The sequence below is a fragment of the Nannobrachium achirus genome, assembly GCF_963921795.1.
Source record: "Nannobrachium achirus genome assembly, chromosome: 19".
NCBI classification, from domain to species: Eukaryota; Metazoa; Chordata; class Actinopteri; order Myctophiformes; family Myctophidae; genus Nannobrachium; species Nannobrachium achirus.
This window is the reverse complement of record NC_137826.1, coordinates 3,483,012-3,499,380: the sequence shown is the minus strand read 5'-3', so window position 1 is coordinate 3,499,380 and position 16,369 is coordinate 3,483,012. Positions and strand designations below refer to the sequence as shown.

The following is a 16,369-nucleotide window of genomic DNA, read 5'->3' as shown; positions in this document are numbered from 1 at the left end:
AGAATGGCTCGAGGTGCCAGTACCTTCGGCAGGCTCTTTTCAAGTCATTTTGACGCAACACTCTTTTCTTTTTTGGCTTTGTACCGCGGCGCAGCTTGCTGAACTGCAGAACAGAACACTGCTAAGCCCTGTTCCCTTCCAGGGCTGATTGTGTGTGTGTGTGATTACCTCTGGCAGGCTTGGAAGTTGAGGCTGTCATAAAAGCGCGGAGGTGGTGACTATACAGAATGTCCTTGAGAAAACAGGGGGAAACTTGGAAGAGAAGCAGAGCGATTAAACGTCCACGTCTGCTTATTATAAGCGACTTTGGGCTTATTTTTTCTGTACGGTTGCTTGTAAACAATGGTAGTTGCGGGTTGCTTTAGTTTTTTTAGTTTTTAGTTGTTGTTTTTTTGGCTTGTTTCTAAAGTGTAATTGCTTATTTGGGCTTGCTTCCTAACTGTATTATTATTTAAGCCAGTGGTTGTCAAATATTTCTGTGTCATGGACCCTTAAATTGATATGTATTTGTCCCTAACACCCATCTGAAAATGATTTGTGCCAAGGAACCCTGTACTAGATGTGTGCTGTTTCAAAAATCTTCCAAATATTACATTTTATTTCAAGATATTTTGAAAATAGCAGATCTTCAAAGCCTGTGAATCGTCTATTTTCAAATAGCCGATGTATACAGTAGCCTACAATAGGTTTATATAGAGCTCATGTGACCCAGTCGCTTCTTGTGGGCTTGTTTTCCAAGACCTGGTTGCTTATTTCTCTCACAAAGTCTGGCAACACTGGATGAAACCCTGTTGAAAGGAATTAAACGGCTCCACACTCTAAAGCACTGTTTCCCAAACAGTGGGTTGGGTTCCATTTGTGGGTGGCGGACACATTGTGAGCTTGTAGATCAGCTATCTTCACTAGTTTGGGTCCAGGGCGAATGTCTAATTTCTCTTTCGGGTCACAGGCTAAAAAGTTTGTGAATGACTGCTCTAAAGGCGTGAGGGGAAGGGGGAGTTCGATTTCAGCTTGATTCGCTATCTTACGCCTGGATATTTCTCATTGTTTAAGATCACTACGAAAGTGACCGCATTGTGAAGCTGCCTCATCGTCGTCGCAAAGCGATAATGCATCTGTCCCCGCAATTCTCAATCACAGAGGCGGCGAGACCTGTTCACCTCCATTATACTCCGAGTGGCTGCTGCGTGCGGGGCCTTTTCAGGACTTAGAAAGTGACCTTGTTGTCCTCGTCTGCCACTCGCCATCTGAAACTTTACAGGGCGACTGGAGTGTCCTCCTCACTGACATCAGCGGCTGACATCAGCGGAAAATTATGAGGCACATGTGACTCCATGACTCAGTCTACTGATAAACCTCAATGTCTTTTTGCAGAGGTGGACAGTAACTATGTGCATTTACTTGAGTACAAGTGCATTTTTGGCAAGACAAATATTGTACTTGACTCCACTACATTTCTAGGAAGGGAAAAACAGTACATGAAGGTATTCCAATCTACAAGCTCTCAATGCGTCGCATTGCGATGCATTGTGAGCTTGTAGATTTACTATCTTTATTATTACTAATAGATTTCTGGAAAATCTCTGAATATTTGGGGGAAATTTCTACTTTTTTTAATACAGCAATGCAACCGCAAAAGCACATATGTTTGAATACTGAAGTACTTCAGTACTTAACTCACAAATTTGATTAACCCTTAAGTGCTGTTCGGGTCATTTTGACCCGTTTTACATTTTCATTTGGAAAAAAAAGGTAGAAGTTTAAATTTTTTCCACCTGAAACTCACTGGCCTTAAAGATTCTTCTGAGATGAACATGTAAAAAAAATATTTTTGCACTACACCCATGCTACACCCCCCTCATATTTTTTGAACCTTTAGTGCTGTTCGGGTCATTTTGACCCGGAAGCACAGATACACAGAAATACACAGTATTATGCCAAAACACAGACACACAGTCACCCCCACTTCTAACACCCCCCTTCCGAAGCCCCATTCCGAACCCTCCCCCCCCCCTCCCCACAACTAACCCCCCCTCCCCTGATGCACAGAAATACAAGGAATCATGTACAAACACAGATACACAATCACCCCCTAACCCCTTCCACCCCTCCAACCCCCCTCACCTCACCCTTACCCACTCCCCTCTAAACCCCCCAACCCAACCCCACCTCCCTCCCACCACCCCCTCCCCCACCCTGCCACCCCAGATGCACAGAAATAAAATAAAGCATGTATACTAACACAAACACACAGTCACCTCCTCCCCCCCCCCCCCCCCCCCCCTCACACACATACACCCTACACCCCCTCCCCTCCTCACCCCTCACCCTCACCCTCATCCCTCACTTATCTGGAGTTTTCCTTGTGACTGTACTGTATCTTAGGGGAAATTTTACATTATTTTACATAAACATAAGGTGCTGTAAAGTAACACTGTAATTCAGGGGTGCTGTGGATGAAAATGTTGTTTACAGGGGTGCCCTGAGACCAAAGTGTTTGAAAACCTCTGTCCTAGTGTATACGTTCAAGTGGATATTCATATGTGACGTTCATGTGTGTTCACATGTGTGTTCAGCTCTATGTGAGAATGATGTCCTGTTCTTGAACCACAAGTATTCAATTAATGGGCATATTAATTGATCATAAAAACATTGATTTACATTTTTTCCTATAAGCAAGAGCAATATTGCCCAGTATTAAATAAAGTAGTTTTTTTACCTGAATTTCAGCTAAATCAGTAAAAACGCCTAGCTCTTTCAGTGTTTAATGTGAAATAGCAAAGCAGAAATGCAAACATTTACCATATATATCATATGAATTGTTTGGTATTGAGTCAAAGTCAATGTATCATGATGATTTGTTAAGTTAAAATTTATATTAGTGTTGTTTTTTTTCAAACCAAATATCTCCCGGGTCAAAATGCCTGCCAGATTATACCGTTAACGGTAATATTGAATTCACTCAACTTACAATTATGTTGCTAATATACTTACCCACCAAGTACAATAATGAGCCGTGTCATCGAATATTGTGCGTTTACGAATTCAGAATAGGTTTGAGGATTTGCAATTATTGTGCTGGAAGGGTGAGTGAATTAGCGAGAAAAAAGTGGCCATTTCACACAAGGTGACACAACTCTGATTTAATGACATCATAAAATCACACCCTGGGTCACCATCCACCTGCCAACCACACATACTTAATGAACAGGTGGGTGTGTGGCCACATAAAAACATAATTTTAACACTTTCTGTACACTTTTTTTGGAAAAAGATCTTCCTCCTAGTATAATCATAATACCTGATCATCATGTTTTGGGGGGGACAAAAATCATGGCACCCCATCTTTAAAGGCAAGTAAACTGCCAGCTGCTGCTACGTACTCTGTTATTATGGGTAGTTGTCTTTTTTTTATGTAGTGACTGTTCTGCGAGGACCACAGCGGAAAGCATTAGTGCTTTATTGTGATTTTATCCTCTGTAATATTGTGTCTGCTATATGTTGTGGAAGTGCTGATGTGCCCTTTCCTTTTATCACCAAATAAATTCATTTGTTCAAGTCTGTGGGTTTTATGAATATTGAACCTATGAAAAGTATAAACAAAAGCCCTGCTAGGCTGCGACTAAATAAAAAAATACATTGGACCCATTGGAACACTTATGCCGAGTTAAAAATGCATCTGCTGACATTTACTTACAAGCAATAATATATGTATGCAAGGCTAAACAAAGAGTTTTACCATCTCCAATACATTTTTACCTGCCAAGGAGCCCACTAAGTGTGCGTTTATGCGTGCCTGTGCCTGTGTTTGTGTGTGTGTGTGCGTGCGTGCGTGCGTGTGTGAATACAGCTTTGGTAGTGCTGTTGAAGTTATTGGTTGCCTTGCTGATGATTTCTTGTCTGCTTTAAGAGTTTCATCTCCTTTAGGTTATACATGGGCAACAGTGGACCGGGGGCCACATGTGTCCCCCACCTTCACTTAATGTTAATTAATATCAGAATACTGATTGATATATTATAGATTTCAGATGTTACAATTCCAAACATGCAAGCATGACCCACTTTAATTACTTCAGTCTATATTGGTAGCTTAACTCATTGACTGCCAAGGCACGAGTTTCACGAGTTATTACAGTACTCCCAGGCTGCCACAGCCCAAGTTTCCCGAGTTGGAAGCCATTTTGAAAAAAAAAAAAAAAAAAAAAAAAAAAAAATTTTTCAAAAATTTTTTTTATAAAGAAATTTCTAAAAATGCCTCAAATGTATTAGGCATGATCGCAATTGCGAAATTGCATGTTTAGCCCCATAACAAACACATCTTTCAAAATGTCAAAAATGGCTGTTTTGTCTGACTTTGAAGGCTTGTAGCTCATGAATGCCTGAACGGATTTCCAAGCGGATTTTTTTGTTTGAAAGCTGTTAAAAAGTACTACACATATGGTGCATGATCTAGGCATGGGCGTGCACGATCCGTGCACTAAAAATTGATCCGTGCACTAAAATTTAGGAAGGTGGCAGTGTTTGTTTTGTCTGACTTTGAAGGCTTGTAACTCATGAATGCCTGAACGGATTTCCAAGCGGATTTTTTTGTTTGAAAGCTGTTAAAAAGTACTACACATATGATGCATATATGGTGCATGGGCGTGCACGATCCGTGCACTAAAAATTGATCCGTGCACTAGAAATCTAGGATAGTGGCAGTCTGGTACTTGGGGGCCATCTTGAAATGGCATTCAATGAGTTAATGACTAAATATATATTTTTATGTGCAATGTATTTATATTTAGTTCTTAAAATGTTACTTTTCAGGATTCTAATTCCAAAATAGCAAAAATACCAGATCTACAACCTTAAAACGCATCACAGTGTGATGCGTTTTGAGCTTGTAGATCGGCTATTAATGTGCTACTTTTGTATGACAGAATGACGAAGTAGGACATTCATTTATTTAAGAAATGAGTTAAATTCAGAGATGTATACGGTTTCTGCACAACAGTATATGCAATGTGGCCCTCTGGAGTGAGTGTGGAAATATATTGGCCCTCTATCAAAGTTGCCTACACCTGGGTTATAGGATATGGAGCACAATAAGTGTTTGCAGTCCAGTGTTTGCATGTAGGCACGATAAATCCCAATGCATGCTCTTCTCTCAGGGCTGTGCATCAAATGACTGCAGTTATTGTATTACCATTAACCTGTCCTATACACTGAATTAGCCTTTGCTGCCTCAACTTCACGTTTGAAGTGGTTCAGAGACTAAACAGGAGTATGTTTCATATTGAAACACTCATGCGGGTCTTCATTGTTGATGTACAGAGATGGGAGTTGGTCATGTTGTGTTGGGAGGACATTTTGATTGGTTTAATTGGAAAATACTGGCTCACCAGATGGTGTTTGCTTCACTTCTGTTGCCTTTCCGGCTGTCTAGTTTGTGTTATATTTGGAACAAGGTTCAATGAAATGAAATGTTGGTCAATAAAAAGTAGTGTACATATTTATCAATATACTATGTACTGAATAATAAATTAATGTAGATTGTGTGTGGCTCATTAGTTGTACTATTCTCCAAATAGTGTGGAGGTGGTAAGAGAAATAACAGTGTAGGAGGATGATTGCTGAATTCTCTATGCAGAAAGCAATCTATTTCTACACTTAAAAGCCCTGACCACAAAATACTTTCATGCCGCCAGATGATTGGAGCTCTCCGCCTACCAATCGTCTGGGGACTTCTAAAAGCAAGGTAAATGCTTTAGTAAATAACGAAGATGTTTTTTGTTATCTAAACCAGTCATTCTCAAACTTTTACGTTTCGAGGACCTATTTCGAGGTGCATATGAGAGCAGACCCGTGAGGAACGATTTTGGACCCCTGGTGGGCCCCAGACCACAAAATTGATAAACACTGATCTAAAAATTTAACATATTGTCACTGTCGGGCATAATCCTTGTATCTCCAAGTTTCAAATTTGTGATTTTTTTTCGCAAAGTAAAGTCCTGCTTCATCATACAAGACTGTTGCACAAAACTAATGAAAACAGCCGATCTACAAGCACACAACGCCTCGCGGTGCGAGGCGTTGTGTGCTTGTAGATCTGCTATTTTCACTAGTTTAGTTCATTTTTAAAATGATAAATACAAAACTAACTTGGACATACAAGGTTTCCACCCGACAACGACAATATATTTATTTTTCTTTGTTTCTTTGTTTCTTTGTTTCTTTCTTTCTTTCTTTCTTTTACTTAATTTTTGTACTTTTTTTTATATATATATTACGATGAATCTATAAGAATAGATAATCAAAGCAGCATTCCAAACGATAAAATCCCAACGATACCCATCCCTAGTATTCAGGGGTCCCGGCGCAGCCAGCAACTGTATCTAATACAAAGGCTACAGTAAATTCAACCCCTTGGCAGTGCACCTTGTACCTTACCCAGATTATGCACCGTTTAACTCGCAGAAAGTGGAGTTGGACTTGGTCCCCAAGGCGCGTGTGCGGATGCGCCATAGATCGTTCAAACAGGGACCTATAATTGTTTCCCTCCAGTTTTAACAACAAAAGCTGGGAAGCATTTAGAGACTGACTCTCGGGTCTACCAAAGAGATAATGGACTCCTGCCCTGAGTACACAGCATTGTGTATCTGGATGGGAAATTCATTATTTTACTTCCCTGTGTGACACAAATGGGAGAGAAAGCAAAAAGGTGGACAAAGAAATAAAGAGCCTTCTCAAGCCCCTGGAGGGTTTTTAGGCGTTCTGCCTGCCTCACATTCTGCTTAATCGATGTTATCTTTTTCATTCTTTTGTGAGTGAAAACAAACAGGCAAACAAGCCCAGAGTCAACACCGCTACGGACAAACTGAACCACACAACCCTGGAAACTGACAATGGACCATAAGCCTTGATTTGAAAAAAAAAGAAAAAAGAAAAGAAAATAAACAAAATCTTTCAATAAATCTTATAATTCATAACTAACTAAATAAAAAAATAGAGCTGTTCTCTATTCTCTCGACATTCATTTTGGCGTTCATTTTGGCAATGTAGCCATTTCCAAATGTCATCTGCTATTCTGGGCATGTCATAAGAGGCCCACATTCGGTGAAAATAGAAGATTGACAAGCTCACAACATGTTGCAATGTGACGCTTGTCGTGTGCTATTTTTGGCCAAGAAGATTTGTTGGAGGACGAGTACCCTTGAGACCCTGGTCAACAAAGTATAAAGGGTTTAAGCGGTTAAAAGCCCAGCATTGGGGCTCTAATAGAATTTTTTAGGCATTTGCAACGTTCTACCTGTGATGTGACATTTATCAAAAATCTATCTCACCCTGATAGATTTCTCTGGTGCTGCTACTCTGATGGGTGCTGTAAACATTCAGTTTGTGGATGAATGAAATCAACTAGCAGAGTGCGTAATGGCCATGAGAGCCTGTTTCCTTCCATCTACGTAAACATCAGTAATGGAATCGAGGGCTGAAGAGGATGAGATGCTTTCTAGCATATGCTGTTCGTTTTCAATTAAATACCGGCACTATGCAGCCCACATTATCTCAAAGTAAAAACCAGTAAGACTCCCTAATCGGGAGATAAGCGATCGTCAAGTCGCATACACAAACTTTAGAAGGCAATCGTAGCCAATCAGGAGGGAATATGGGAAATGGGACAGATCCATGTTGATGACATGACTTTAGAGATAATGTGTACCGCTTTGCGTGATTTTAGGCCAAAATCTGTAGGAGCAGTGTCCAAAAATGTGTTTTGCAAAAAGTCAGCCTGATGGTGGCGCTAGAAGAGTGCCATGTGAGAAATGAGGCATGGATAGGGGCAATGGTGCCGGAGATAAGAGTAGGGCAAAAGTGTGACGTGACGTGACGTGACGTGACTTAAGTTGACGGACAGACTCACTGACTGATGCTTTTCATAGTAACTTGCGACCTGACGGTCGCTATAAATACGTCCGTTCTTTAATCTCATTTCTCAGTCACAGCGTCAAGAGTTAACATCCTACAATCACAATGGGTTTTTGTTTAACCCATTCAGGCCGGGTACACATTTTAGTGTATGGGAGGGGCTTACAGTACATGTACAGTATGTATCAACATATTTGTTTTTGTAGGCTAATTTCTGATTTGGGCCTAACTATAGGTTAGGCTTAAGAGACTCCAGCTTTGGTCTGTGCAGAGTGAGTGAGTGGATGAGTGAGTGAGTGAGTGAGTGAGTGAGTGAGGGAGTGAGGGAGTGAGAGAGGGAGGCCACCGGCCGGAGCTAATCTCACAAACCGATCTGCAGAATTGTTTTTTAAATGTTTAAATTGAACAAAGCTTACTCTCAATATACAAACATGCGACTTCATGATGTTTTGCAATACAAACATTCCGAAAAGAAAAGGCCCAGAAATTTCCCAGGTTCCATATACTAAATGCTTGGGTGTCAAGATTGATACTGTAAGTCTATGAAGATGCTTGGTATATTGAGAAAAATCTGTCGACTTGTTCTTCCTTCGTCTCATTTAAAGGTTAATTATCCCTCCTTGCTACAGTAGTATGTGTTATCTTACCTAATGTGTTATTTTTGTTCTTTATTGCACAGCTGCTTCCCTAGATAACTTGTATTATTTTGAATTGTTCTTATTGAACTTCTAATCTGTTTAATTGGTGACCTCTTCCACTAAGGAAAGGAGTCCAAATAAGCCTGATGGCTTCTTCCTCTCCTTGCACAGTATTATGTTTCCTTGATATGTAGGCATATTGTTCTATTTTTCATAGCAATGTGTTGATAGAACTAAACTAAAGGAAACTGCACCAAACTTTTATATATATATATCTTTTTTCAAATTGCCTATAAGATAGAGAGAGAGAGAGAGCAGTGGTGGAAAAAGTACTCACATTTTGTACTTAAGTAAAAGTATCAATACTGCAATGTAGATGTACTCCATTACAAGTAAAAGTCTGGAATTCAAAATGTACTTGAGTAAAAGTGCGAAAGTATAGGCATCAAAATGTACTTAAAGTACCAAAAGTAAAAGTACAAAATGTTTGAAAATAGCAGATCTACAAGCTCACAACGCGTCGCGATGCGACGCGTTGTGAGCTTGTAGATTGGCCATTTTCAAATAGCCAAGGTATAGAATAGGGCTAAAGTGCATTAATGTATGTTTAATAATATAATAATTGATATCTGCAAAGTAACTAGTAACTAAAGTTTTCAAATAATTGTAGTGGAGTAAAAGTACAATATTTGGGACCGAGATGTAGTGGAGTAGAAGTAAAAGTACTGAAAACTGGAAATACTCAAGTAAAGTACAAATACCTCAAAACTGTACTTAAGTACAGTACTTAAGTAAATGTACTTAGTTACTTTACACCACTGAGAGAGAGAGAGAGAGAGAGAGAGAGAGAGAGAGAGAGAGAGAGAGAGAGAATGAACCATGTCAGTGGTACTGTATGTCAGGAGGGCAGGTTGCTGTGACATGTTGCACAGACAGCAATGCAGAGAGAGAGACTCATGGTTATTACTATTGGACTTTCAATCTTGTTAGGCATGCACACACACACACACGCACACTCACACGCGCGCGCGCACACACACACACACACACACACACACACACACACACACACACACACACACATGCACACACAGAGTTGCAAGCAAACAAAAATGAAGGGTAAATAAATAAATAATTTCACAGCACATGACATTGCTCCATGGAGCTGGTTGTACACTGGGCAGAATATCGATGTTCACACAAAGGGGAAAAAAGAATGCAAGGTGACATGGAGATGAAGATGCGGCGTGAGTTCAGGGTCCTTGAGGGGCTTCCAGGGGGTTCCCAGCTAAATGACCCGAAGGACCCTTACCGCTCTGCACACTGTTGGAGCACCTCTCCTGTCCTTCTCCTTGGGGGATGAGGGGAGGAGGGCGCCGTCCGATTCATTCCCTATGGAAGCTTCATGGTTGAATGCCTCTAGCAAGACTCTTGGCTTAAAGCAAGCTTGCTTTAAGCCAGGAGGCTTAAAGCAGCCAAGCCAGAGTACACTGACGTAGTTAAGGGGAAACCTTGAAATGTGAAAGTTTGAGAAACGACTCCTTGTCGCACTTAGAACAACAGACTCACTCCCTAGCTTCCGCCTTGGCCTGAAGACTCACCTCTTCAGACTCTACCTAAACCCATAGCATTTACCCTAGCACTCGCCTACTCTCAATGACCATACATGAAAGCTAGATAGCATGTTTTAGGTGTTATATACACGTTTTTTTACTGAATAGGTGCTTGGTCTATCTTTTTTCTTAGATTAACATTTCTATGTATTGATGTTGATATATTGATTTGATGTATTACATTTACAATTAAGTTGTAAATTATAAATTGGTGATACTGTACCTTGACTGGCTTCAGGGTGAGACATGGCGGTGGTGGAGGTGGTAGTGGTGGAGGGAGTGGCTGTGGTGGGTATAGGGGTTGTGGTGGGAGCATCTGAATGAGGAGACACATACATGACACACATGCGGGAAACAAATGAGTGGAAAAAAATAATAAAATGGAAATAAAAAAACATATATAGTAGAGATAAAACGATGCCAGGATGCAGAGGGGTGTGATGGTACTGTAGTTGCCTTGTTGCCTTGTGATATACACGACCAACAGCCTGTCCGGTTCTGCCTCTGTGGGTTGTGTTTGAGGCCATGTTTAGAAGACAACGGTCTCTAGAGAAAGCGGCAAAATGTCGTTGAGTTCTCTCATTTAATCCAGCGTTCTGGAAATACTCTGTTACAAGTTAAAGTCCGGAATTCAGAGTAAGGGTGCCGGTGCCCTCACACCAAAGTACCTATGAGAGTGGAATCCGCGTTCCGCCAATGCATTTCAATGAGAAGGGAGCGTTTTTTGCAGAAATCCTCTGCTGGCATGAAACCGCTTCAGTCTCATTGAAATGCATTGGCGGATAGGTACTTTGGTGTGAGGGCACCCTAAAAGTACAAAAGTATTGGTATCAAAATGTACATAAAGTACCAAAAGTAAAAGTACTCATTATGCAGAATGTCCCATTTCAAATGTATACAAATCTTTAGAAAATAGCAGATCTACAAGCTCATCTACGAGCTTAAAAGTAAATGAAATTGGAAATAAGACAGTAAAGTATAGCGACGCATTGTGAGCTTAAAAGTATAGTAAAGTACCAAATACCTCAAAATTGTACTTAAGTACAGTACTTGAGTCAATGTAGTTAGTTACTTTACCCCACTGCATATACGGAGGTGAGGCTGCAGCTAGTTGTCGCAAAACACAGCGGGAAGTTGATTAGGTTTTTAATTTTTAATACGTACATGTCTACCAGCACGCAGTGAACCGGGGAAATGTTAAATTGACTACACCCGGCAAGCGGCCGGCTGTTGGGAGCGATTAAACGTGTACCGAGCAACTCTGTACCAGTGTAATACTGACGCTGTCATTATTACCATCTTGACAAACAAAGCGTGCCGGTGCATGCTTAATGTTGTCCTGGGCAGACGAGGCTGTTGGTGACGATATCAACGAGGTTGCAAACCCATCATGACTCACAAGCTCAAACATATTAAGCAAATGATTCAATGTGGGGAAAGAAACACAGGTATATGACTGATACCATCCGAGGGGACCTATCAGAGCAAATAAACATGAAAAACAAACGCCATGTGAGGTGCTGGAAGGTTGGCGGGGGCCAGGTTGGTACACAGGCTTTGGCTGGAGGCCATTTCTTTCTCCCCATGTAGTCTTTTCCTTTTTACTTCATTAGCCCGGGCTGTACTCCTCTACAGGGCCAGTAACCACGGGGGGATATCAACACTGACATTTTCCCTGTCGGAGTAGTAGGGCTGCATTGATAAGGAGCTGCAGGCAGCAGTGGCTGGTTAGAATGTCTCCCATGCTGTTCTGATTGGCCGGGAATGGACAGGAAAGCCGCTGGGGGTTATTGTTAAGAGACGCCGAGAAATGGGTCACTCTGGAGGCTGATTAGGAGGAAGAGCACTCTGCAGTTTAATGAAAATAAAACCAATATACTGTAGTATAAGAAAAACTGAGGAGAAGGGAAAGATTGGTATGAAGAAAAAGAAGGCAGGGATATGAGGTATGATTAAGTTGTTATAAAAGAGGATTTCATGGTAAATAAATGTGACCACACATATACCACAGGGACTGAATAAACAAATTGAATTCAAATGAATCAATCAATCAATCGGGAATCAATCGGGAATCAATCGGGAATCAATCAATCAATCAATCAATCAATCAATCAATCCATGCATGCATGTGTAGAAGAGACAGTATTTTGTCATGAAAATGCCCTCCTGGCCGGTTGAGCGAAGCTTTATCAAGGCTGCCTTCAGCTGATCAGTATTCAAATGCTTGTTGACGCTCAGATGCATTTTTTAATCCATTGCCATGCGCTCTTTTAAATCCAGGATTGAGAAGTACAAGGTTGAGTGGTGCAAATGTAAGGAGAGAGAGAGAGAGAGAGAGAGAGAGAGAGAGAGAGAGAGAGAGAGAGAGAGAGCACAGCTTGTGCTGATTGAGCACACATGCTCGAGAGCTGACAAACTCCAGCTCAGCAGTGGTGCTGACTAATTGGATCTATCCTGTCATGAACTGTGAGGGTCCAGCAGATGTTTGGGATCATCAGTGTCAATAGCTCATTAAAAACATATCAATAGAAAAAAATGAAAGGAAACAGACTGCCTGAATATGTACCGTGTTATTTGTTTCTTTGTGTCTTGAATGATACGGATTATCAAAGCACACGGCAGCTCATTGACTTTCAAATTATGACAGGGGTGCATGTGCTTTTTTCCACCTGCTGACTCATAGAGGCTTGCTTGTTTCGTGTCATTGGAATAGTATTTCACTTCTAAGTGAATTATACGCAACATACGGGAAGCAGTACATGTCGCAAGAGGTGCTGTATCACACCTGCACTAAATTACTAGTTGGGGACCAGTGGTGGATAAAGTACTCACATGTTTTAAGTAAGTATGTAAAAGTATCAATACTGCAATGTAGAAACACTCTGTTACAAATAAAAGTCCAGAATTCAAAATGTACTTGAGTAAAAGTACGAAAGTATTGGCATCAAAATGTACTAAAAGTACCAAAAGAAAAAGTACAAAATCTTTGAAAATAGCAGATCTACAAGCTCACAACGGGTCGCGATGCGAAGCGTTGTGAGCTTGTAGATAGGCTATTTTCAAATAGCCTAGATATAAAATAAGGCTAAAGTGGATTAATGTACTGTATATTTTATAATATTATAATTTATACCTGCAAAGTAACTAGTAACTAAAGTTTTAAAATTATTGTAGTGGAGTAAAAGTACAATATTTGCGGAGTAAAAGTAAAAGTACTGAAAACTGGAAATACTCAAGTAAAGTACAAATACCTCAAAACTGTACTTAAGTACAGTACTTAAGTAAATGTACTTAGTTACTTTACACCACTGTTGGGGACACCCCCCCATTGGCCAAAAGCTACGGGAATATGCTTAGAAGAAGGCTGCAAAGTACGATCATCTGACTGAGTGATGAGCAATGCATAGCCTAAATAGCAGAGATGCAGGGACTCTGAGTGAAACAATTCAAAAGTCTATATCACTTTTCATGCATTTCAAACTTACAGATAAAACATTATGCTTTAACATATACATTACAACACTGTCACATCATTAAAGTGAAGGCTCCTCTACGTACCGGAAGTGTGGTTGTAACCTTTATGAGTTGTTGAAGGTAGCCTATTTTAAATGACCAGTGGCGGCCTCTGAGCATTTTACTGTAATCAACTGCCTTTGGAAATAAGTCTGAATTTCAGTTAATCAAACAGGAAGGTTGTTATTATAGGCAATGCGTTGTTTGTCTTTTTCTTTTTTAACAAAGAACATTGTCACATGGATGTATTTGTTCACTTTTAGGGAGTCTTTTTAGTCAAAGTTTGTCAACTAAAGGCTTTACACCTGGATATAAAATGCAAGGGAGAGCAGCAATTTAGCCACCCACATTCTCTAAGTTACTTTCTCAATGTGTTCAATCATGCTTGTGAATTTTCTTTTCATCACTAATTGCAGGATCGGTTATGTTCCACAGACAATAATAGTCTTTGTATGTTCTTTTTTTGCAAATGAAGGCTGTGCGAAAAAGGAACTGTCACTGTCTTGACCTCACAGAGTTTGTTTAACCAGAGTTCATGTGGATAGAGTGGATTCTAACTTTAACGCTACAGGACCAAGGAAAGAGAATAGCCGAGGACTAACAATAAGCATAGCTAGGACAGGGTTAATATGGGTGATGCAGTTGATAATTGATGCCATTAAGCAAATATCATCCCACATGAAATCAGACAATGTTTTGACAGTGCACTGCACACTCTTCTGGCAGTAAACAACAGCTCACTTGAGAGTTGAAAAACACTTTGGTGTCTCAGTATTGTGAAGTTTTTAAATACACAGGACAGAGGCCTTCACACATTTATTGTGGGCTCGCTTTAGCAAGTTGACAAGTTGATCCCAATTTCTATTTATTCTTCTTTATTCCGTCACTTTCATTGGCATTCCTGCTGCTTCCATATTCTTTGAGCTAGAAATTTCGTTCAAACTTCAACTTGTACAGCTTTACCCAGTTATCTCTTTACAATGTTTTATACTTTTTTAAGATTTTTGAAAAACATGTTTCCCAGTGGATTCCTCTGGGAAATTAATTCTATCTCACCATTTATATTACTGCTTGGGCTTGAGCTGTATCGAAAGTCTGTCTGAGGAGGGATGCGTACATTTTCTACCATACACGATTTACCTACTTGTTTTCAGTGAGCCCACACAGTTTCTGCAGGAACTGCTTTTCTAGTTTTACAATGTCATAGTATAGGGACGCACAGATATGGAAATGTTGGACCGATACCGATTAATTAAAATAACAATACCGATATTAGTTTATTTTGTTTTGGTTGATATTTATTATTATTTATTTTAAATGGATGACTGGTTCCTTTCAAAACAGGCCTGAAAATCCATCTTTCAACTCACTTTTCCCATAGAAAGGAGATGGCAATCACTGCCACCGTGTTTTGTTTTTCTACTTTGTACTTACATAGTGTTTTTATATTTGCTGATGATATGTATTTCTTATCTTTATGCTATATTGATGAATTGAATACATAGGACCACAATGGAAACCCCAGGACTTTTTTTGTGTTATCCTTTTGTTATCCTCGTTTGACAGCACAATCATCAGTGTATTTTGGATTCATGTCAATTTGTGTTTTCAGATATTTAACCACTTGAGCCGTCAATACTTAATAAACTTGACCTTTCACTCTGTACTTGGTCTGCTCTTTTTCCCCTCTACACCAACCTCTTTGCCGAAAATAGCCGATCTACAAGCTCAGTATATCTGCTATTTTTGGCTACAGTTCTCAGAATATGGACACTAGTGTTCAAGTTGTTAATATAAAAAGGATTGGAAGATTTGGAGGACCCACTTTAGTAACTCTGAGGACCCCCTGTTGAAGACCCCTGTTTTAGCCCAAATGTCTGATTGATAACACAACTGCTCCCCGTCTACAGCTTGGCAGGCTGCAGATAACCAACACACCAACATAGCCAGCGCACAATTTATACATCACAACAATGGATAACGCCATCGGCGGATGTCATCTTTATTTGTCGACATGCTGATGGCAGTCAACGAGGGAAATAGCTGCTTATGTGCGACCGATTTTATCTGTGCTTCCCTAATAATGAGATTTAGAGAGGTAAACGAAACGGTAACTGATGTTCAGCACAGCACGCATGCATGCATGCGTGCATGAGAAAGCAGAAAGACAATCCAATGAAGAGTCAGAGAACAGAGTGTCGGTTTCCTTGATTCATTTTAGTTTCGGTTAAAGAGAAATGACGAAATCAATTCCAAGAGAACGACGATGACTGAAGCATCTCCCACCACCACGTATACAGTAAGTGCTGTCTAGCTTTAATCTAGACACTACAGCTGCAATCCCAGCGTTACATTATGGCAGTGGTTCTCAACCTGCGGGTCGGGACTCCCAGGGGGGTCCCCAAATTATTGTGGGGGGTCCCCAGATGATTAACTTAATGTGCAGCATTGTTTTCTCACTCAACAGCAAACCAACCAACATACAGTGTAAGTGTATAGAGGGCATCTGCACATTTCTAAAGTGACATTTTAAGTTAATTAAACATTGGCCAAATTGTCAAATATAACAACGCAAGGCGTTGTGAGCATGTAGATCGGCTATTTTCACAATAGAACCGAGTTATACAAAATATAATTCCTCAACTCTTAGTGCTCGGGGGTCTACAGTTAAAATATGATTATTTCAGAGGTCACGGC

The 16,369-nt window shown here is 40.3% G+C and overlaps 1 protein-coding gene across 3 annotated transcripts in view; it reads right to left on the bottom strand.

Moving 5' to 3' along the window:
• The window catches only part of cadm1a (cell adhesion molecule 1a), a 484,161-nt gene that overhangs the window by 26,125 nt on the left and 441,667 nt on the right, over positions 1–16,369 (bottom strand). For all 3 annotated transcript variants that reach the window (XM_080749745.1, XM_080749747.1, XM_080749746.1), the window contains one exon: positions 10,383–10,475. In XM_080749745.1, coding sequence (XP_080605871.1) covers positions 10,383–10,475 — 93 coding nt within the window. The remainder of the gene's footprint in view (positions 1–10,382; positions 10,476–16,369) is intronic.